This window comes from Solanum lycopersicum, chromosome 2 (assembly GCF_036512215.1).
Source record: "Solanum lycopersicum chromosome 2, SLM_r2.1".
Classification (NCBI taxonomy): Eukaryota; Viridiplantae; Streptophyta; class Magnoliopsida; order Solanales; family Solanaceae; genus Solanum; species Solanum lycopersicum.
The window spans coordinates 50,983,609-51,007,662 of record NC_090801.1 but is presented as its reverse complement, the minus strand read 5'-3'; the positions used below and the strand labels follow the sequence as shown (position 1 = coordinate 51,007,662).

General features: G+C 35.7%; 2 protein-coding genes across 10 annotated transcripts; one reads left to right on the top strand and one right to left on the bottom strand.

Moving 5' to 3' along the window:
* Positions 1 to 1,944: 1,944 nt before the first annotated feature.
* On the bottom strand, positions 1,945 to 11,715 carry LOC101263485 (splicing factor U2af large subunit B). Of its 9 annotated transcripts, none has more exons than XM_069293368.1 (15): positions 11,094 to 11,364; positions 9,391 to 9,635; positions 9,086 to 9,193; positions 7,829 to 7,899; positions 7,722 to 7,754; positions 7,455 to 7,541; positions 7,154 to 7,224; positions 7,018 to 7,062; positions 6,879 to 6,938; positions 4,149 to 4,209; positions 3,950 to 4,062; positions 3,091 to 3,537; positions 2,843 to 2,978; positions 2,681 to 2,748; positions 1,945 to 2,388 (listed from the first exon to the last, which is right to left on the bottom strand). In XM_069293368.1, exons 7-15 carry the CDS (start codon positions 7,187 to 7,189, stop codon positions 2,251 to 2,253), a joined length of 1,104 nt encoding a protein of 367 aa, XP_069149469.1. In that variant the 5' UTR covers positions 7,190 to 7,224; positions 7,455 to 7,541; positions 7,722 to 7,754; positions 7,829 to 7,899; positions 9,086 to 9,193; positions 9,391 to 9,635; positions 11,094 to 11,364; the 3' UTR covers positions 1,945 to 2,250. The 9 variants fall into 9 exon arrangements, with proteins under 9 accessions (XP_069149469.1, XP_069149468.1, XP_069149472.1 ...); XM_069293367.1 differs by having other exon boundaries at positions 7,455 to 7,544; positions 11,094 to 11,345; XM_069293371.1 differs by having other exon boundaries at positions 7,455 to 7,544; positions 7,829 to 7,893; positions 11,094 to 11,328.
* Positions 11,716 to 22,458: 10,743 nt separating this feature from the next.
* On the top strand, positions 22,459 to 24,054 carry LOC101263784 (small ribosomal subunit protein mL103 (rPPR7)). The gene has a single exon (XM_004233464.4). It carries the CDS (start codon positions 22,640 to 22,642, stop codon positions 23,888 to 23,890), a length of 1,251 nt encoding a protein of 416 aa, XP_004233512.2. The 5' UTR covers positions 22,459 to 22,639; the 3' UTR covers positions 23,891 to 24,054.

Here is a 24,054-nt window from a genome sequence, read left to right as displayed (position 1 = left end):
TTTACTTAAATGTTTGGTCGATAATTTAAAAATTCATATAACTAAGTCACATATTATTTTACGTAACTACTACAAATATTACATAAATTATACCATAACTAATTCATATATTAATAAAACATACGCATAAATCTAACTCGTTACTAAACTAATATTGGATATTAGATAATGGTTATATTGATTATTTCTTATACGTCGTCTAATTTATGTATTAAAATAATATACATTGCATTATTTTTAAAATAAATATTTATTTAAATTTCCTCTAGAAATTTGGCAGATAAAATATGAAAAAATGATTTTGAGGAGACAGTTGTTTCTTTATTATGCTATAAAGCATGTACTAAAAACCTTTGTATTATAAATACATAAATCATGAATTTTTCATATATTAGTTATATATATCTTAAAAAGATGCAATAAACAAGATATTAGTAATATATAAAGGTAATACATGCATTATTTTTTTAATATGTTTTATCAAAACGACTTCTTAATTTTTCATTCTTAAGAATTTATTAAATATATCAAAATATCTTTTAAGCTTATTTTTAATATATTAAGTGAAAAGTTAAAATTAAAAAATTATTTTTTAAAAATAATATATATATACATATATAAACATCTTTTTAACTTAGTTTGAGCAATATATATTTCTCCTAGGGTGAGACGCAAGACGCAAGACGTTGGTATGGAAAAGAAATGAAAAAGATTGAATTAGAATGTGTCGATGTTATTAGGATTCATAGTCCATGTACTTGTAGGACTCATAATCTGTAATTTGTGTTGTACTAGGTAATCTATTCCCCTTTGAATTCGTTATATATATTTAATTAATTTTTATTTAATATTTATCCTAACTTTTATTTTTTTTAAAAAAAAAATTAGAACTCTCAACTTTCTCTTTATTCTGTATTTGTCGTTCTTCTATTATTTTTAATATATGAATTACTTTTTTGCAAAAAATAAAATAAAAATAAATTAATCATTCCAATATAAGAACAATTAGTCAGCCTTTTTTTTTTATATCGAATATATCAAATGCTTATTAATAGTTTCAATAATATAAAAACTCATACAATTCGTATACATCAAGTACTTAATGATAGTTTCAATAATATAAAAACTCACATGATAACTGATTGAGTTTGTGGATGTTGAAGAACTTAAATATGAAGTAAATTGAGCTTCTTAGGCCCGTTTGGGTGGACTTAATAAAAGCAGCTTTAAAAAAGTACTTTTAAAAGTGCTGAAACTTATTTTTAAAATAAGCAGTTATGCGTTTGGATAAAAATGCTGAAATTGTTATGTCAAACGTGAAAAAGGGAAAAATGGAAGAAAGAAATGTTAGGGTTATATGGGTAATTTGGAGATTGTATAAAAATATTAAGCACAAAAAGATAAAAATGTGGTCAACTTAAAACAACTTATAAGCTAAAAAAAAAAAAGCATTCCTACCCCAGCTTTTAACTTTTGACTTAAAATAAAAAATTTTTAACTTAAAATAAGTTGTTTTGAGTATTGCCAAACAGCTAAATAAGTCAAAAACCAACTTTTAAGTCACTTTGACCAGCTTTTAAGCTGAGCCAAACAGGCTCTTACTCAAAAGATATGTGGCACAAAGAAGCAACAATCTGTCTCCAGGGACGTGAAGCACAATCAATGTCTAATTATTTAAATATTTAGTATTTAATAATTTTGATCTTTTACGTTTTTAAAAGTCATCACTTTAACCTCCTAGTATAATTTTTTTAAAATAAGAGCAACTCTCATCTTGAGATGAAATTTTTGTAGTTTTTTCTTCTCTAGAACTGGGTACAATATCTCTTGTTTTTTTGAGTGTTTGATATAAACTTTTTCATTGCAACGTTGTTTTTTTTACCCGAAAATTTTTAAAACTAAAGAAGATGAAAATAAACAAGTGAAAAGCAAGAACATTCAGGATTTTCAGAAGTAGAAATAAAATAGTATGAAGACTTGGGTCTGTATTTGCATCAATTGTCACACTGTTGACAAGCACCCCAAAGTCTTCATATTTAAGGCTATCAAAAAAAATATCTACCACCAGCAACACAAAAATCAAACCTAAATAGGTGGATATAATTCAGAATAAAACAAACAATGCTCCGAAAAGGAAAGCAGAAACGAGTTTTACATCTAGCACTAGTCCAACGCGGTGATTCCTATAAACCATAAAAGAACACAAGACTTGCTGAGCACTTCTGACAACTCAAAGAGGATACGATACAACTAACCATCATAGTCCCCTTCATAGAACTTGTTTTCTGGATAGAAGACAGCTATAACTTGGTTGCCACCAAATTTTCTTCCATTCAAACTTTGCCGAGCTTTGCTGGCACTCTCCACATCTCCATACTCCAAAAATACCTGAAAGGTACACAAATGATTTAGCAGTTCCACATTTTACAAGTGAAAACCAAGCCATCGACAAAGAACCAATCCAACAGATTGGACCCTTTCTTTCAACGTCATTTGAGATAGTTATAACTAATCGTACTGAAAAGCTTCTTCATAAAAGTTGCTAGCAGTTTTTAGGAGGCCATTGCAAAGAACTTCAGATCCAAGTTGTGTCGCTTCCCTTGTAAAATATACAAGATCACTGCTAACAACTTATAAACTTTAAATGGCCCAGACTAGAAAACTGAAGACGTATTTTTACCTTTCCAACCCCTGGTGCATGCTCACCATCAGGACTTGGACGTGGAATTACTACATTCACCAGTGGACCTGAAGAATATATATCAAAGTGGATGATCTTTTAAGTAAACAAGCCATATGCTTAGCACAACAAGGGGAAAAAAGATCTTATCTAACCACCCACCAAATTTTCCACATTCAGTTCTCATGTCTTCTAAAATATCTTGATAGTCCTCGTCATTACTGAGCTCATCTACCTCAACAACTTGTGTTAAACACAAAACCTTTGTGGCTAATGCACCAGGTTGTAACATAAGTCTCTGCAAAAAATAAAAAAAAGACACGCATTAAGGGGTGAGCAGCCAAATAGTTGCTAGGAGATCAATTCCTAAGGAATTGAAAGTTATATAAGTGTGCACATAAATGTCTCACCTGCAAAGCTATCTGCTGTTGTGCATGCAACAATACACTCTCTTGCTCAGGCTTAGGTTGTGTTGTACCCTGGTTAGCACGCCTAACAGTAAGGGTTTTATCACCCATCTTAATCCCATTGAGAGCTGCACAAGCAATATCAGTAACGGAAACATCCTGATAGACACAAAAGGCATAGCCTTTTGAGTTCCCTGTTTCTCTATCTTTGACCAAATCGAATCCTCTAAGTGCACCAAAAGACTCTAACAGCTCCCTAATCTGTGCTTCTGTGAAATAGTAGGGCAAACCACCAACAAAAATACGATCAGGGCCTTCAAGCCCTCCTGCAGAACCTGGTGACAATCCAACAGCTGCCAGGTTGAGGTTTGGGTTTGGTTGGCTAGGACCAAGAGTAGCAGCCAGAGAAGGGTTGTAATCACTGGGTCTTCTGACCTTACAAGGTGCACCCTGCACAAAAAACACCACGGACAGAGAAGCACAGAGCAGTCAGTTGAAAGTAGGGACAAATACTTGATATTGATGCAACAGGAAAAAAATGATACTTCGATAATCAATTGTCCAATAACATCCGATAAGTTACAGTAATAATAATAATGAAAAACAAAAATACAAAAGAGAAGAAACATGTCTGAGGATATTCAGTTATTATAATGGGAAGGGGATAGAAGGTGTGCACCCAAAATGTTCTGGGACTAAACAAGGCCCAAGGGACAAGAATAGTTGCATACACCTAAAACTAAAATTTTCTACATCCTCGCTTTCTCCCAAGTGGATAAACCACCTACGACTATAAGAGGTAAAAAGTAAAGCTTCTTTACGACTTCAAAATTACTTGATCAGCTATAACACATTCAGGTACCTCAAATATGATGCCATCCAATGCCATGGCATTACTAGCTTCCTCTACAGATCTCATTTCAACAAAAGCAAACTTCTTCTCATAGTTTATATAGACATTGACAACAGCATCACCTGAAAATTCCAACAATACTCTAGAGCATCTGAAAGGTAAATTAAGTTGTAATTGTATGAAAAAGGTGATCAAATTTTAAACTAACCTGGACCAGCTGTATTTCCTCCAATTGCAGACATAACATGACTAAAGAAGGTCGCAACAGACTGTAGAGAATCAATGTGTCAAGACATATGTATAAGAGCAATTTCAGAGATGGGTCATAGAAAATCAACTCTGACAGGGAAGATAACATGTTAGTATAGTAATATTTTTGATAACATGCGATCACACAAAAGTTATAACTATCAGAATTATCACGAGTAATGACCAACATATTATCATCTTCAGACCACAGGAAGATGAGCTTCATTTGAGAAACTTATATGTATTTCTATTAAGCAAAACTTTGGCCTCTATATACATAACTGAAGCTAGAGTCAAAAAAGGGATAGAAAGTTGAAACCTGTTGACAAAAAAATGCTAAAAATATCACACAAGAAAAGAAATAACACTAGAAATAATACCGATGGGATATGAAATGAGGTTGGTTCTATGACATTTTGCTAGGACATTATTAAAATTCAAAATAGTAACTCTTTAGATGTAGAAATCAAAGTGTTTAAGCACCATTCATAAAATCACCACTTACTATTTTTACATAGAGAATATCTATATTTTAATAAAGGCATGAATATAAAAGTTGGTTGACCAAATTATCCTTCAAATATTGAATAACTTTTATACCCTTAATGAACTCTAATCTTATATTTTACCTAATTTTTAGAATGCAAGTGTCGGTTGACTTAAATATCCATCAAATATTAAACGAATGTTATACCCTTAATAGATGCTAATCCTATTTCCTTTTAAAAAGTACTTTTAAAACCTAACACTATGTTTGGATCATTGTTATCCATTGTATTGTATTGTATCGTTATTATACCTACAATTGTTTGTTTTGATTGTTACTTAAAATATATTGTACTGTATTGTTAAATTTCGTTTTTACATACCAATGAAAACCCCTATTTTATGGAACAACCAATTTGGTGTGTTTCCATTGTTACTTAATTTCTTTTTCCAATTATATCTTTACATAATATTTTAAAATACTATTATACCATTTACCTTAATTATTTAAATCTAGTCAAACCTCCCACCCTAGAATAATTAAGGATATTCAAGTAAATTTATAAATTACAATACAATACGATACAATCAAACCAAACAATTAAAATGTTACTAAACAACAACAAACAATACAATCTAACGAATCGTTGTATCTTCCAAACAATACAGTACAATAGAGTACAATACAATACAATACATTATGAAACAATGGGTAACAATGATCCAAACAAAGTGTAAAAGAACGCTATTACTTCTAAGTTCAATCTTTTAGCTATTTGATTCTTGTGTCCAGTGGGGGATCCAGGATATTTCACTCAAGGAGTTCGAAAAAAAAAATATGTCAACAAGAGTGAATTAAATTTTAAAAAAAATTACGCAGCTTGCGCACACAGTAGGAATCGAATCTGCAAACTGGGGATAGTATTCGCGGCCAAGTTGCGCAGTCCTGTGTCACTGAGCTTTCTTCTTTGATTTAGGTGGTTAAAAATTAGTATATGAATAGAAATATAGAAAATCCACCCTATATACAACGTAATTTTCTGTCGAGGGGGTTTAGGTCCTGGAAACCATGTAGGTCCGCCTGATTGTGTCTCACCTATCCTTGAATTCTTTACCAGTCATTCTATGAATTTGAAATGAAAAAGAACTCCTTGAACCACCCACTTATATAGAATTTCGTTGGCATATTTATCGATTACCATTGCCGCTAGATCATGTTAAAGTTCATATCTTTTCTACATCATATGATATGCATAGAGGTCTAATTATGTTTATCCATCTAACCTCTAGGTTACAAGTTAATTACATAGATGGATTCTAAACAAAACCATCTAATCATTTGCATATCACGTGTAGCTGTTTACATCTTGGGTTCAAAATTAGCTTTGTTTGCTTCTAATTTGGTGATGTTCTTTATTGATATTTAATATGTGATTGTTGACTTACGGCTTCTTTCTTAGTGCTTTATCTCATGATGATAAATTTATTTTTCAGATGCCTTTATTAATGAATTTTGTGGTCAATTCACAATGTATAAAAGCACCAATAACAGAGGGTGTTTGGATTAATATAATTTGTAGGTGTTTTTGACTTTTAAGCACTTTAAATTATTGGAAGTGTTTGGGATATTGAGAAGTGCTATTAAGCAGGAAGCACACACCTTTAGGTTAAAAAAACTTCTAAAATAAGTCCAAAGCCAAAAGTATGGTATGACTTTTGACTTTTAAGTTTATCCAAATGGGCACTTAGAACGCTTACGGAGCAATCATCAATGTTGACAGACTTTTATACCCTTAAAAATTAAATTTTTTTGATTTTTTTTTATAGATAAGTAATATTATTTAAGATTTACTTGATATCCACAAAGATTAATATACTTCTAATAACGTAAACTTCTATTATACTTCATACTATTCATATGATTAGAAGTCCTATAAAATATCATAGTTACAGAAAACTGGAGTACTGTGTCGGCCGAATTTCAACACACCAAATTGCATAACTTTTTTTTTGACGGAGTGTATGCAGAAAAAGAAATAGTACCTCTCATATTTGAAGGGGAAGAAAGATGAAAATATCAGAAACAGATGAAATTACTATGCAAAAAATTACAGGAGAGGTTCCTTGTTCAAAAAATAAACATTATATGGAAATGTCAAAGAGACCAACTACTTCATGAGATTGGTGGGGCGTGGTTTAATACCTGTTCATTTGAAGTAGCAGGAAGTCCACCGACATAAACTCGCCGGGCATGCCTTGTAGCCTGATAACACAAGTTAGGGAATACTTTAGGTAAGAAGAGGAACTCATATGCCCCATTAGCTTACTAACAGATTACAAACCTGTTGTGTCATTGCCTGGATCGGCATAACAGGAAGAGCTCCAAACTGCCAAAACCCCATCAGAAGAGAACAAATATATAAGAATCTTGGAAATAGCATTGAATCCTTGCAACTAAAAAGGGAGTGTTGACAATACCGGGCCCGATGTTAAAGGAAACATGTTGGGCAACATTCCAGGAATTCCTGGGCTGGTCCCGGGCACTTGACCTGCAGAGATGACCAAGATACAGTTGAAAATGACATCATGACATATTTTAAGCAGTATGGAGTGAGAATTTACATGAACAGTTCCCTTTTTAAAATGATTTTGAAAGAATGAATGAATCTTGTACTCAGAGATCTAGTTAAAACAGTACGAGGAGAGGAAATTTTACAGTGTATTCAGAAAATATTTGTAACTACCAAACAGGCAATTCCTGGATGAAGATGAACAAGACCTGTATTGGTTCTTCCTTGTACATAAAAGCTACAGAAGTCGGTTCACACCCATTGTCAGCACAGTGGGGCAAGTAGCCCAACATTGCCTTCTTAGAACATAAGATAAGACATACAAAACAAACAAACAAACACCAAACAAAACAAGAAACCAAAAACCCTCAGTTTCGGAATTACTTCACCAAGTAAATGATAAAGAAAACAAAACAGCCGATCTATTCCATGACTCAATACCAATATAGGTTGAAGTTAAAGAAACAATAGCTTACCAAAACGTAACCATGTATTTTGATATGAACTTTCTACACCAAGTCAAAGAAAAATGTGGCAGTTATCAATAAAATTTCAGCTGTAATCTTAACAATGAAACAAGTACCTGCAGCAGCTGTAGCACCAGGTAACATTGCAGTGGTAGGAGGTGCCATATCAAAACCACTAATCCTTTTGCTGAAAAAATACAAATTAGTAACAGTAATGAAGTGACTAAAACTCGGCTATTAATTTAACAATTAATGATCCATATAACATTAGCCACTCAATTTGTTCTTGGGGCATACATAAAAGAATATATATTTTTTAAGTAAACAGTACAACAGAAGGTTAAATTTTCCAGTTCTTTAACAGGGCCAATGAGACAACAAGGAAAATGTATGACTAGGTTTCTTGTGTTTCAGTAGATAAATACCACAAAATCCCACCATTTTAATGTGGACCGTAGGCATGACAAGACAAGAACAAGGGAAAGTACTTCGCTCCACGGAAAGGAAAAAGAATCACTGTTTTCAAGATGACCATTTACAATAAAATTTGACCCGTTGTGTTCTATTGAAGTTTCAGAAATAGCAGTCCGAATAACAAGACACAGAGAAGTTGCAAATATGTTCCAGAAGCAAAGCATGTCATTTGACCTAAAGAAAAATTCAAGAGATCAATCAATGCAGGCTGTGAGAATAAGAATCTAACTATTTTACAAGAGAACTGATCGGGCAATTTTTCTCATGCAAGTCCCCCTGATATATGCTATAACCATCACCAGCTTAACCAAATATTGTTACCTGAATGTGCAACTCTTTCAAACATTACAAGTCCTCAGTGAGATGTATGACAGTTGACAGTAATATCCAATATTCTAAGAAACAAAAATCAGCAAAAACAGACTATTTATACAATGAATAAAGCAAGCCAAGGCCACATAAATTGTCCAGTGTGATCTCAAAAACACTAAACATAAGAATCGTTCAACCAAGTGTAACTAAAAACCAAAGGACAAAAAGAAACCTCTGGGCCAATTCATCTCCAGTAATAGTGGAAGAATCTCAGATCAATTTAAGTTTTTGTAATTAACAAATCTAATGCTTAATCAAATATTAAGTCACATAAGAAAATCTCCATGTAACATTTTAGTGCACTTCTATGTAAAGATTGGATATTGGTCATTCCGTTCCAGCCTGACAGATCAAAGAGTCTTTAAATAAGTTCAACATATTTACAGTAAATGAGTATTTACAAGGTAAAGCCAACTATAAACTGAAGTTCAAACAGAAAAATCCTGTCTTAAGTGAACATTAGGAATCAAAAAGAGAATATAACATGGAAAAGCTCCAGTGAGAATATATATGATCAGAAAACTAACCTCTTGGATCGAGAACGAGATCGAGACCTTGATTTATGCTCAGATCTACCCCTTGAACGAGACCTGTGTCTATGCCGACTCTCTCTATCTTTGTCATGATCTCTTTGCCTTTAGCAAAATAATTAAATATATCACAAACTCAAAATGAAGCATGCTTCCACCACCACTCAACAACAACTTGAAATTTAAAGATCATAAAAACATGATCCCCAAGTCTGAATCCGACTCACAACAGTAACATAGAGCCAAAGTGAAATCACAAAAGCAATATAAATACTAACATCAAAAAGTGTTATAGCTCTTACTTGTCATAATCTCGAGTTCGATGACGTTCATCATCATCTCTATCTCTGGTCCTCTCCCTCTCCCTTCTGTCACTCCGATCCCTATGACGATCTCTGTGATGACGATCACGGTCCTTGTCCCTCTCTCTGTCCCTGTCTTTGTCTCTTTCCCTGCCCCTGTCACGGTCCCTATCACGCCCTTTCTCCCTATCCTTTTCCCTGCTTCTTGACGAGCTCTTATCTTTTTCATATTCACGAGAACTATGCTGGAAGAGACACACAAGTAAGAAAAAAAATAAGCAAGTGAAGGAAACTAGAAGACATGAATACAAAACTAAGGATGGAAAAGGAATTTATATTTTTTTGGAGATAGATGGAAAGGAATTATATTAATAAGCGGATGACGGAACCCTTTGGGGTGGCCCAGTGGTTTGAGCTTGGGACTTCCATGTTGGAGGTCTCAAGTTCGAAACCCCTTGCCAGCGAAAGCAAGGGGTTTGCCTTCTGGGTCGAGCTCGGGTTACCTCTCCTATGTGGTTTGCGAGCTATTGCTTAGGAGCAGGATTTTACATTGTGCGCACCCAAAAAGGGTAGCGGCTGTGGGTTTCCCTTGTATCACAAAAAAAAAAACAGAGGAAGGAAACTAGAAGACATATGAATACAAAACTAAGGACCCAAAAAGGGTAGCGGCTGCGGGTTTCCCTTGTATCACAAAAAAAAAACAGATGAAGGAAACTAGAAGACATATGAATACAAAACTAAGGATGGAAAAAGGATTTTTTTTTTTTGGAGATAGATGGGAAAGGAATTATATTGAGGGTCAAATCATTACAGTTGAGATTGAAACTGAACAGATGAAAGGTGGCAAAAGACTATAGCACTAGAATTAATACTACTAAGAAAAGCAACCTACTATAGGCAAATGTTCAAAACCCAAGAGGTGCTCAGTTTTCACATATCAGAACTACATATGCAGGTCATCCTGAAATTTTACCCCTGCAGGGATAGAGAAGTTTTCTGAGAGTTTAAGAGATGTGCAAGCAGATAGCACCTACACAGTAATAGCCTAGAATATTTGAATGCTCACCATTAGAATGATTCACACAGTTCAAGGAGCAATACTCACAACTGACCTTAAATGGAATACCTAAACAAAATCATTTGTTCCATTCCATCATAACACCTTCCTCCACAAATCCGACCTTTCAGATACAATCTCTTGTTCTCCCCTTTTTGTATAAACAGCTTGCCTCAACTAATCTACTAGCAACCTGCTTCCATCCACAAGCACAACTATAGGAAACTTGCCCCAATCAAGCTTGCCTCCACTAACCTACTTGCTACTGCCCATAAACACATGAATTGGGAAAACTTTCCCTTGATTCTGTCTTACTAGAAATAGACTAAAGCTTTCTATCGTTCTCAAAAGAGTTAGGTTATGTAGGTACACTAGGCACTACTGAGTGTTCGAAGTGGAGATTAAAGCCTGATATCTACAGGTTTTGCCTACACCTCAAGCACTTCGTCATCGGAAAAAACCTGCTGCAGATAGGCTCATTTCGACTGTTTCAGTGAATCCTGAAATCTCCAGGTTGCTTTTCCTAAGCCTCAGACAATTTATCTCTTACATTACTCGATTCAAAAAATAAAGGCGAAAACCCACATGTTAGGTATGAATGAAAAAAGGATGGTCAAAGAGCGAGCGAGAGAGAGAATTTTAGAACCTGAGGCTTGGAGTCGGTGAAATTATCGGGATTAGTGCCGCCATGGCTACTTCTGGATTTGGGAAGGGGAGAAGAGCCGGAATTGTCTATGTCTTCTCCATTGGCTTCATAGTCCGGCATGGCTAGGGCTTCTGTAACTCTCAGTGAAGATAGCTTTCTACTGAATTGTGCTTTGCTTCGCCTTGTTCGATCCTCTGCGTTGTTGATGGAGTTCGGAGTTCAGAACACATAAACTAGGGCTCCAAGTTGGGTGAGAGAGATTGTTTAGTACAAACGTAACTAAATTTTATTTTTTTAATTATTCCGACCACAAATTCCGATTAAATTCATATTTGCGATTAAAAAATTAAATATTAAAAATAAATTAGTCATAAATAAAAATGCCTTCGTACTAAGACCATAAATCCAAAATATCTAATTATTGATAAAAGATAGTAATACAAAAGCTCACCTACATTATCTTAATATATTTTATAAATACAAGTCTTTGATATATAATAACAACTAGAAAGAACACTACAAACTTATTTATGAAATATAATTAAGTACCGAACATAATGGCTATGAAAGGGACTAGATATGGAGAACTCATGCGAGTTCACTATTTTTGAAATTCTGATGTGTGCACCTTATGAATATATAACAGGAATATATAGAAATTTTGTTAAAAAAATATTACTTATAATGTAACGAAAATATTAATAGTCATACCACGTCAATTATTAATTTTAATTGCCTTATTTTTATAGTTACTTTTTAAAAAAAAAACATGATAAATAAAATAATTCGAAAAGAATATTAAAGAGTGTTGTAAAACGAGAGGAAAATATGAGAATACACATATAATAGTGATAGATAAATGTTGATGGAGATATAGAGTGGAAAATACTATTTCAATTCTTCAAGTGTGTCACAAGGGTGAAGCATGCCTTTTATAGGATGTAAAATCATCGGTTTACAATGCTAAACAAATTATGTTAGAAGACATTAATTAAGTGATACATTAATAGGACATTACGTTAGGAGTAGATGAATAGAAATGCCCACACAATTAAGTGGATTTGTAACACTCCCCTTGGATTATTATAGTAATGTGTCTCGTTAAAACCTTACTATGAAAAATCCTGTGGGAAAAAATCTAGTGAATGAAAAAAAGTACATACATCTTGTAATACACCTTGAGTGCTGCCTCATTAAAAATCTTATCAGGAAAACCCAATTGGACAAAACCTTGGCTAAAAAGTACTACAATGTTACTAATATTCCCTTATTAGATCCTTCTTCGTTAATTACAATATTAAAATATTAATTATTGAGTTTCTTATTTGCTAATGCCTACACCTTCAGGGTGGGAACTAAGCAAGGAAATTGAAGTTCCGTAATGAGTAGTTAATAACCAATCAAATGATGACTCAGCGAACCATAATTTACTGTGAGATTCAATCCACAAAAAGCAGTCATAGCCCCTCTCATGGAATGCTTTGTCACGATAATGAGAATGTATTGTCAATTAGTATTTTGTAACGTGAATGAAAGTTCTTGTACTATGCTATGTTTTCTTCACTTTTTATTAGAATGTTTACTATTTTTTCTATCTATAGTGTAGTGTATACATGTATCTTGTATTGTTGCCACTAGCCTCAATTTTGTAGCTTCTGCTTAGTGCCTCCAATATGATATATTTTAAAAAAAATAAAGTTTACAACATGTTGCTTGCTTGCTTTCGCATATGAGAAAAGTATTATAGCACCTCGAGTATTGTCGACTTAAGTTGTTGCTAACACATGTTGACTAGTTGCTACTTTAGCTACTTTTTACTGATATCAGATGATGAAGTACTATTTAGGTCCTTAATGTTTTTAGATGCTGCTCTATAATAATGTTAAGTATTACATAATCTTCTTTTCTTAATTATTATATATTTAAGAGGAAATTTAGTAGATTGCATAAAGTTTGAAATATATTAAATAGTGACATGTGTTAAAAGAAGAGCTATAGTCTTTTCTCGTTACTACTCATGTCTTATATCTGATCAAGATTGCTCATTTCTTAGACTACATAGTCTTAGATTGTTCTTCTCATCAAGGTAAGTTTTTTCTTGTCACCGAATTTCTTTATTTTCAGAAGAAATCCTCTTAAATATGTGATGATATCGTATGTACACCTGTCTATTGAGAATTTGATTATGGACAACCTGCAAGAAGAGTCATCTGATCAAGAACTGAAATTGAGAACTATAGGAAGATCTTTATATGTGTTATACTCATCGATTTGTTTAAGAATCTTCAATTATCTGAGTACATCAAAAGCAGATACCAGTAGTAAAATATAAAATACAAAAAGAGCTTAACTGTGGCCTAAAGCTAACTGAATTCCTTTACTAGAGTTATTTTTTCAATTCTTTGTGCTGAACCTACCTAAAAAAGAGTTTTTTTTTTGGAAGATATATTCTTTTTTTGTTTACTTATGGATTGGAGAAAATTTCAGTACCGAACAGAGTAGTTGGGTCGTTGAGAGTGGTAGATTTGATTTCTCTCCATAGGTTACACCATGTCTTAGTAATTCATTAGTTTATATCATCCTCTTGAACAAGTGTATGGGTGTAGGCAGATTATTAGAAGCAAACCTTGTTTTATATTTGACAATTTCTTCAAGATTAATTTCCACTGATCATGTGCACTATGCATTTCAGTAGTCTCACGAATTGTTGGGGCATTCTCTTAGTACCTTGTCAAATTTGAGGAGTCTATTGCAACTTAAGTTTCAAATTCGAATAATAGCCTTCATAGCTCTACTAGCCTATTTTTTAGAACTTGCTCGAGGCAAATTATTCTGGAAAATCTGTGTATTAAGCATTCCAAATATGTTGAGTGTATAGAACTTTGGAGTAGTGACCCTTCAAAAAATATATATGAAGCTTTTTCACTTTTCAAAAATATGAAGAGAAAAAGACACAATTGCATGAAATACATGATTGTAGCATAAGCATGTCATGGTTCGATTAAAAAAACCTCAATCTTTTTTCTCTTATGATTCAAGATGGATATGTAACAGGTCATGCAATATTTTTTTGGTGTCCTAACTGCTTGTGCTCATTCTGGATTAGTGGACGAGGCTAGGAGCTTCTTTGTATCAATGGAGAAAAAGTGGAGTATAATTTCAAAGGCTGAACACTATAGTGTGGTTAATCTCCTTGGGAGATCAGGGATGTTAGTTGAAGCCTTCGAACTTGTTAAACAAATATCTTTTGATCTCCCTTCTAATGCTTGGGAGATATTACTTTAGTTTTTGTAGAGTTCACAAGAATTTTTATTTAACGGATCTTGTATTTTGATTTAAGCCATCTTGTAGAGAGGAAAATTCTTATCTTTTATTGTTGGTAAATAACAGATATTATTACCAAAAGAGCAATGTAAGAACAAGGAAAATCAAGGTCTTGACAGCCCCTGGCCTTGCTAATTAGAGCATCTAAACAATCATACTAACTATGGGTATCTCGACAACTTAATGCAGTAGCTAATTTTTCCTTCTTACTTGTTGTAATATTGATCTACTGGACAATATTCTGTATAAGAACACCCAGCTAGCCTTGAATTTTATCAAATATGCATTGTGCAAGAGGAATGTAGAAAGATACAGCTGCTAAAGTTTCTACTGAAGTTTGTAGCAATGATAAATTATAAGAACTCATGTTCTAAATTTAATGAATTAGAAGAATCCACGTGCTTTTATTAGAAACTCCAATATTTTGCATCCTTTTTATTAAATATCTTGAGGTTTTATGTTTTTTTGGTTACGAGTTTATTTTCTTGTTCTAAACTGTTAAATTTCTTTTTTAACAAGTCAAAATTTGAATATGAAGAATCTGTCATTCAAGAATATACCATGTAAGATAAAGTTGAAGAGTTCTTTTACTTTGATAAGAGACTTGGTTTAAACACAATATCTTATTATTTATTAATAACAGATAGTATTAAATAAATAGTATTAAATAATATTAGTATTTACTGTGTACTAATCCTAGTCCTATTAGGATTAGTACTCCTTAATCCTAGTCCTATTAGGATTAGTATTCCTTCCTATATCTCCTATATATATCTCTCATGTATTCCCTTATTAGGTTAACACTTCAATACAATCAATATTCCTTCATTGTATCAAGAGCCAGAAAACCTAGATCTTCTTTTCTCTAGGTTTTTTTTTTCTCTCTTTAGGGCACCGATCGTTCCCTCTCTTCTCTTGGGCGGCGGCAGCCATGACAACCGAGGTGGATCCTCTCGATTCACTTCCTTCTGGCGTTAAACTCCTTCTCAGGCATCTTCATGCCCTGATTCCCGAAAAATTATCAGACATAAATTACCCTACATGGAAAATCACCGTTCTTACAGCCCTAGAGGCCAACTACCTTCTCAAATACGTCGATGGAAGCACAGAACCGCCGCCGGCAGTCATCACCGCCACGGACAAATCAGAAAAAACCAATCCGGCCCATACCGCCTGGAAAGCCGTGGATGGCCAGATCCGATCATGTTTGATTGCGGTCATCTCTCTCACGGTTCAGAAACACGTCCGATCCTACACAACTGCTTCAGCCCTGTGGACGGCCCTCGCAACACGCTATGCATCAATTTCCCACTTTCATATTTTTCAATTGCGTGATCATCTCCACACAATTACCAAAGGCACGAAAACTATGGCGGAATATTTAGACGAGGTCTCCACCATCATCACAGCCCTCGACACAGTGAACGAAATCATTCCCAAAAAAGATTTCATCATGTGCGTCATTCGGGGGCTCCCATCAGCTTACTCCTCCATTAAACAGGCGGTTCACATCAGTCCAACGCCCGTTGACCTGGCTACTCTCTCCTCGTGGATAAAAAGTGAAGAAATCAACGTGGATCTGGAGAGCAAACTTCTTCTCCGAGAAGCCGCTGTTATGGAGCCGACCACCGCCCTCATCGCAAGCCAGAACTATCGCGGGGGGCATGGTGGCGGCCGGCAGGGGAGTCGCGGCGGCTACGGCAGAAACAGCGGAGGCCGCGAGCGCGGCGGTTGGCAGGGCAGTCGTCTGTCATACGACGGTCAGCAGCACGACAGCAACAACAGCCTGCACTCCTTCGGCAGCGGTGGGCAGTCATCTTTCAGCGGAGGGCAGGGCACTTACGAGCGGGATCGTCCAACTTGTCAAATCTGTCAGAAAACAGGACACACCGCTGTTCGTTGCTGGTTTTGGTATGAGGAGAGCCGAAATAGTGATAACCGTGCCAATTATGTATCTCAAGCCGGCCCCTCCTCTGAATGGCTGTTGGATACTGGGGCCAACATGCACGTTACTTCTGATCTATCCAAGCTTAACGCTCCAAATCCATATCATGGCTCCAATGGTATTACTGTTGGCAACGGTGAGTCCCTTAATATTTCTCACACTGGCACGGGTACCATTAAAACCCCCACCGCTATCTTTCACCTGGGTAACCTTACCCACGTCCCTTCTATTAAAATCAATCTCCTTTCAGTTCACCAATTCACAAAAGACAATAATTGCTCACTCTTGTTCACCTCTAATGATTTTCAGATCCTAGACAATACTACCAAGAGGGTGATTTTTCAAGGCCCCTGTGAGCATGGTCTGTATGTTCTTCCTGGCACAAGTTCGTCTGCCCACCCAGTTTCAGAAAGCGTTCTTGTGGCTCCGGTGGCTCTTTCGGCTGATAGCCACAGTCTGTTGTGGCACAGTCGTCTGGGTCACCCGTCTACTCAAAAAATAAATTCTTTAATGTCTCAATTAGGTTTTTCTTCCATTCATGTAAACAATTGTGACTCCTGTTCAATTGCTAAATCTCATAAATTACCTTTTACTTTATCTGAGAAGCGTACAACTGCACCTTTTCAACTTATTCATTCTGACCTATGGGTCCTACTGTTGTTCCTTCATTTGCTGATTTTCGCTATTATATTTATTTTGTGGATGATTTTACAAAATACACTTGGTTGTACCCACTAAAACACAAATCACAGGCATACACCACCTTTGTCACTTTTGAAAAAATGGTCAAAACACAATTTAATTCTCATGTTAAACTTTTTCGAAGTGACAATGAAAAGGAATATGTAAATAACATCTTTGGCCAGTTTCTGTAATCCCTGGGAATTATATATCAAATCTCCTGTCCATACACTCCCGAACAGAATGGGGTGGCTGAGCGTAAGCATCGCCATCTCATTGAAATGGTGGTTACTCTTCTACATCAATCTCATCTCCCTGTCTCCTTTTGGGTAGAAGCTCTAGCCACCGCAAACTACCTCATTAACAGAATGCCCAGTCACACCCTCTCCAACAAATCACCCTATCAACTCCTTTACCAAGAACTTCCCAATTATACCCACCTCCGCGTCTTTGGGTGTCTTGCCTACCCTTGTCTACCCTTGGCTACGCCCTCATATTACTCACAAATTACAACCCCGATCCCGTCCTTGTATTTTTTTGGGCTATCATCCTACCTCCAAGGTTATCGCTGTCTTGACCCACAAACTCATAAAGTCTACATATCTCGTCATGTCAAATTTGTCGAAAATGAGTTTCCCTACGAGTCTATTTCCTCCTCCACAAATACATCATTCATTGGCGTCCTTCCTCTTTTTCCAACATACTCACAGGGTCCCTCACCACCTTCCCCCACACCTCCACCCACTACCCAACCACCCCTCATCACCCCTTCGACCGTCACCCACAATACACCCGCAACCACCACCCACACTCACAACCAACCCGAACCACCCCATACACACAACATCTCTAGCCCGATCCGTTTTGGGTCCTTCCCGGCCACCCCCGAATCACCACCGCCCGTGCCACCCCCCAATACTCATCCCATGTTAACCCGTGGCAAAGCCGATATCTTTAAACCCAAAACCTTTCAGGCTACCATACTACCAAATACACCCTTTCCCGATAGTGAACCAACAACCTACTCCGTTGCCTCAAAAAATGCTTATTGGCGTCATGCTATGGATGACGAGTTTAAGGCTTTGACTGATCAGAAAACTTGGGTTCTTGTACCTAAGCCCCATGGGCGGCACCCAGTGGGCTGTAAATGGGTGTACAAAATTAAACACAATGCAGATGGCAGTATTTCCAGGTACAAGGCTCGTTTGGTTGCTAAAGGCTACAATCAGGAGTATGAGCTTGATTACTCCGAGACATTCAGTCCTGTTATTCGGCAGGAAACCATTCGCCTAGTACTATCACTCGCCGTGCGCAACAATTGGCTCATTAATCAGTTGGATGTTTCCAATGCTTTTCTTCATGGCATGCTTGATGAAACTATCTACATGACGCAACCACCGGGCTATGTTGATATCCGCTTCCCTCAACATGTTTGCAAACTCCAGAAGTCTCTGTATGGGCTCAAGCAAGCCCCCCGTGCTTGGTACACACATCTGAAAATGTTCCTCCAGAGACTCGACTTCACCTGTTGCGTACACGACACGAGTCTGTTTACTCGACATTCAGCACACGGTACAGTCATTCTTTTTGTCTATGTAGATGATATCATTATTACAGGCTCTACTGTAGCTCTCATTCAGGATGTCACTCGAGCTATGCATACTACCTTCAAAATGAAGGACCTTGGCCCATTACATTATTTTCTGGGAATGGAGGTTTCTCGGACTGGCAGCGGCTTGTTTCTTCATCAGTCAAAATATGCTCGAGATCTGTTGCAGAAAGCTGGACTGGAAAAATGCACCAGTCAACCAACACCGATGGCAGTCTCTTCGTCTACGAATGGAGTCGACACCCCCTTTGCCGATATCACGCATTTCCGCAGCCTCATTGGGGCTCTACAGTATCTGGCCATTACCCGTCCTGACATCCAGTTTGCTGTCAACCGAGTTGCTCAGCGCATGCATCAACCAAGTGAACATGATTACCATTGTCTAAAACGCATTCTCAGGTACAATTTTGGCACTCTTGGTCGTGGTTTACTCATTCGACCCGGGGACTTGGAGCTTCGGGGGTTCTCAGATTCAGATTGGGCGAATGATAAACATGACAGAAAATCTACATCGGGGTTTCTCATTTTTTTGAGGCTGAACCTGATCTCCTGGTGTACAAAAAAATAACCCAAGGTCTCTTGGTCTTCGACTGAAGCTGAATACCGCGCCCTTGCTCTTCTCGCTGCTGAGACCATGTGGGTCACATATATTCTTCGCGAACTCCGCGCCACTCACACTGTTCCTGCTCTCTATTGTGACAACAAATCAACCATCTGTGTGGCCAAGAATTCCGTCCTACACACCAAAATGAAGCATGTTGATATCGATTGTCTATTTGTTCGCGATGAAGTTCAGGCCGGCACCATGACTGTGCAATATGTACCCACTGAAGAACAACCGGCTGATATTCTCACCAAGCCTCTCCCGAGCCGACAACACGATTACCTCAGTTCCAAGCTTCCGTTCGCTTCTGCTCAGCTCAGCTTGAGGGGGGATAATAACAGATAGTATTAAATAAATAATATTAAATAATATTAGTATTTACTGTGTACTAATCCTAGTCCTATTAGGATTAGTACTCTTTAATCCTAGTCCTATTAAGATTAGTATTCCTTCCTATATCTCCTATATATCTCTCTCATGTATTCCCTTATTAGGTTAACACTTCAATACAATCAATATTCCTTCATTTATACATGTTACAATTTATCTCTATTGAGGAGTTGATAAAGATCTTTCATACAACTTGAATATAATGTCTATTTTAAAATTAGTTTTTTATATATAAGTAAAATTTTATATGAATTTAATTGTTAAGTATATTTTCTTTTGTTCGAATGTATGAAACAATTGACATTATTCACTAGTATAAATTTTTGTATAATAGCAAATTCAAATGGAGTTTTCAAAGCTTATTTACAAATGGATATCAAATAATGAAATGACCATTAACGATAGAAAATTTGGTCGTTAAGAACACATGAACTAAGGGAAAACCCGAGAGCAAAAAAGGGTATATAACAACAGGAACTTGTATGGTCGTCAAATGTACTGTTAATGATCGAAAAGAAACCCCGATGTTAAACTTTTAACAACAGATCTTTTAACAACGGGCGAAGACCGAATTCGCTACTGTCGTTATTGACATTTAGCGATAGAATTTGAACTGTTAACGACCAAATTTTTTCTCGTTAGTGACATTTTTTGTTGTAGTGGTACTACCGGATATTGTATTAACATATGCCCTTTTCATTATTAAATGAGAGAAATATTATTTTTCTCTTAGTATCGTATGAGTTGTGGCACTGTCTAGAAGACACATATCTCCAGTACTCATCTTAGATCCAACTGAAGACTGAGAAATTTTATTTATCTTAATAAGAATAAAAATACATAATAAGAAGTTCACAATTTAACAAAGAAATTTTAAGTACATAAATTTTAATTAAGACATTAAAAATACATAAAAACATTATTCATTTCCTAGCTCAATTATCAATCTTAGTTGTGATCCACAAAAAATTTTCAGCTTCCAGATGAGTAATATACTGAGCCCATTAAAAGCATCATTTTTCAATGCTAAGTTTGCCTTAATATTCTTATTATATTTTTGAGAAGATCCTGCCTGAATATCATCTTTGAGAGTCAAATGTGACTCTACCCAGGCATTAGAAGAGAAGGCATCAGCCTGATAAAATGCTCATGTGCCCGACATTCATTTTTCTAGTGACCTTTAAGGCCACAACGATGACAGTGATCGATCTTTCCTTTAGAAGGATTATTTTGAAAATCTATATTGTTCTCCCTTTTCTAATAACCAGCACCTCAACGAATATCATATCATCTTTTGCCTTTGTCACGCCCGCACACATTGTCATGGCCTCAATTATTTTGTCTTATTTCAGACTGTTTATGTGCTTCAATCGCATGTGCCTCCGGTATTGGAGCACTTCCAGCAGGACGAGCTTCATGATTTTTCATTTGAAGGTCATTATGATGCTCAGCCACCAGAAGACATGAGATCAGTTCAGAGTATTTTTGAAAACTTTTTTTACGATATTGCTGCTGTAATATCATATTAGAGGCATGGAAAAATAGTAAGTGTCTTTTCCAACATGTCCTCGTCTTTTATTTTTCCCCATATAATTTCAATTGGGAAGTTATTCTAAATACATCAGAATTATACTCAATTACGATTTTAAAATCTTGAAATCGTAAGTGCATCCACTCATAACGAGCCCTTAGTAATACAATTGCCTTGAGGTGGTCATACCTCCCTTCTGAACCTATCCACAATTCAGGTGGATGTTTCACTGTTAGGTATTCAACCTTCAAGCTTTCATCAAGATGATGACGAAGGGAAATCATAGCTTTCGCTTTATCCTGACTTGATGTCGTATTTTCTTTGATTATACTATCGCCAAGACCCTTAGCGGTAAGGTGAATTTCAACATTAAATACCCATGACAAATAATTCTTTTCAGAAATGTCAAGTGTCACAAATTCAAGTTTTGACAAATTTGACATGATGAAAACTATCATAAAATAATTTTGAGTTAATATTATGATGTTGGTTTGTTTATTATAAATGACAAATTAATACTTTAAATAGTAAAGTAATGGATGAGTATAAAATACATCATATGCATGAACATAAATGTTAGAAAAAAAAAACTTATGAAGCATTGGAACGTAAGAGTTAAATATATTTTCTACTTGTTTAAAGTATTTATTACTAGTTTCAATTAATATCAAAGTTTAGTAATAATTTCAAGTTAAATTTAATACAATATTATATATTTTTTTATGACAAATAAAATGTATGACAAGAAAATACTTACGAGTATTCTAACTATCATTTATATTGCTTAGTATTAAATTTAGAGTTATAAATTAGTAGCAAAACAACATAACAATATATATTTGAAACTTATTGATTATTATGCCCAATGATTATTATGCCCAATGATTATTATGCTCAGTAAAGTATCATAATGATACCTAAAGCAAGTTATATATGCCGTAATAAAAATTCGGATAAAAAATTTATGCAAGTCCTATTAGAGATGTTATATACACATAAATGTATACCTGACTCTAAAAGAAAGTTGATTAACTATTAGGAACTAATTTCGAATTAAGTAGGTCTCAGTTGGTTAGAGATTCGTGCTAATAATGTGCTATAAAACGAGAGAAAGTATAAAAATACACAAACAATAATGATAGACAAATGTTGATGGAAGTATAGAGTGGAGAATACTATTTTAATTTTTCAAGTGTGTAAAATCATCCGTTTACAATACTAAACAAATTACGTTAAAAGACATTAATTAAGTGATATATTAATAAAATATTACGTTAGGAAAATAGAAACATCCACCCAATTAAGTGGATTTGTAACAAAGAGAAAAATTTGAAAAAAGATATTACTTATTTTTTAACTCACTCTAAATGCTTCAAGATTCTCATTTTCTCATAATAAACCCCAGCAACCTTCCGCCGTCCTAAAACCTTTCACTGTTTACCCAAAACCGGCTAAAACCCTAATGTCTTCTTCCATTTCCCTGCGCCTGGCGCGCCACCTCTCAACCTCGGCCGCCGCCGCCGCCACCACCGCCACCGCCGCTGCTTCTTCAATAGCCGGCGCGACCATCTCTATCTCCAAAGCAAAATCCAAGCTAAAGTCTGAGCACGATCCAGACAAAGCACTAAAGATTTACTCCTCTGTTTCTAACCATTACACTTCCCCTTTATCCTCCCGTTATGCACAAGAATACACAGTCAAACGCCTCGCTAAATCCCATCGTTTCTCCGACATCGAAGCTTTTCTCGAGTCTCACAAGGATGACAAAAAAATTACCCAGGAACCCTTCCTTTCCTCTATTATTCGTTCGTACGGATTAGCTGGAATGTTTGATCAGGCGCTTAAAACTTATCTTCAAATGGACGATTTAGGTACCCCTAGATCAGCAGTTTCGTTCAACGTGCTTCTTTCAGCTTGTGTGAACTCCAAATTTTATGATCGCGTTCCCCAGCTGTTTGATGAAATGCCAAAGAAGCATGGATTCTTACCTGACAAAGTTTCATATGGTGTATTGATCAGGTCTTACTGTGAAATGGGGAAGCCTGAATTGGCAATGGAGAAACTTAAGGAAATGGAAGAGAAAGGTGTTGAAATTACAGCTGTTACTTTCACAACCATATTGAACTCATTGTACAAGGGAGGAAGGTGTGATGAGGCTGAGAAGGTTTGGAATGAGATGGCGAAGAGAGGTTGCGGTCCGGATGTTGGTGCTTACAATGTAAAGATTATGAACTTTCAGGGTGGTGATCCTGAAGGAGTGAAGGTTTTGATTGAGGAAATGAGCAATGTAGGCTTAAAACCCGACACGATCAGTTACAATTACTTGATGTCTTGTTACTGTAGGAATGGGATGATGGATGAAGCTGAGAAAGTTTATGAGGATTTGGAGACAAAGGGGTGCAATCCAAATGCTTCAACTTTTAGAACTTTGATATTCTATTTGTGTAAGAATGAACAGTTCGAGACGGGGTATAAAGTGTTCAGAGAAAGTGTGAGAGCAAACAAGATTCCGGATGTCAATACACTCAAGTACTTGGTTCATGGTTTGGCGAAGAGTTCAAAGGTGAAAGAAGCAAAAGAAATGATCAGGACAATGAAGAAGAAGTTCCCTGCTAATGTGGTGAAAGTTTGGACCAAGATAGAGGAGGAGCTTGGTTTGGCTAAAGTCGAACTCGGTGATATCAAGTCTAATGAGAGTAATGTTGCGCAGTAATGATTTTGTTCGAGATATAGCTGCTGTAAGCAATCTAGCCAGCTTTATAACTGTTGAGGAAGATTGAATTTTTTTGTTTGTCATAAAGATGTGAGTTAGCACTTGGCGCTAACATTTGTTGTGCCATTTATTTTTGAAAGCTAATATAGATCGTTTACTTGGAA

Bases quoted from the DNA above. Each gene is read 5' to 3' on its own strand.
- LOC101263485 (XM_004233463.4), bottom strand. From the start codon at position 11,213: ATGCCGGACTATGAAGCCAATGGAGAAGACATAGACAATTCCGGCTCT. The intron at 7,900-9,085 runs GTTAGTTTTCTG...GTATTTTTTCAG, and splicing joins TCTCGTTCTCGATCCAAGAG to CAAAAGGATTAGTGGTTTTG. The intron at 3,538-3,949 runs GTACCTGAATGT...TTTTTTGTGCAG, and splicing joins TGGATGGCATCATATTTGAG to GGTGCACCTTGTAAGGTCAG.
- LOC101263784 (XM_004233464.4), top strand. From the start codon at position 22,640: ATGTCTTCTTCCATTTCCCTGCGCCTGGCGCGCCACCTCTCAACCTCG.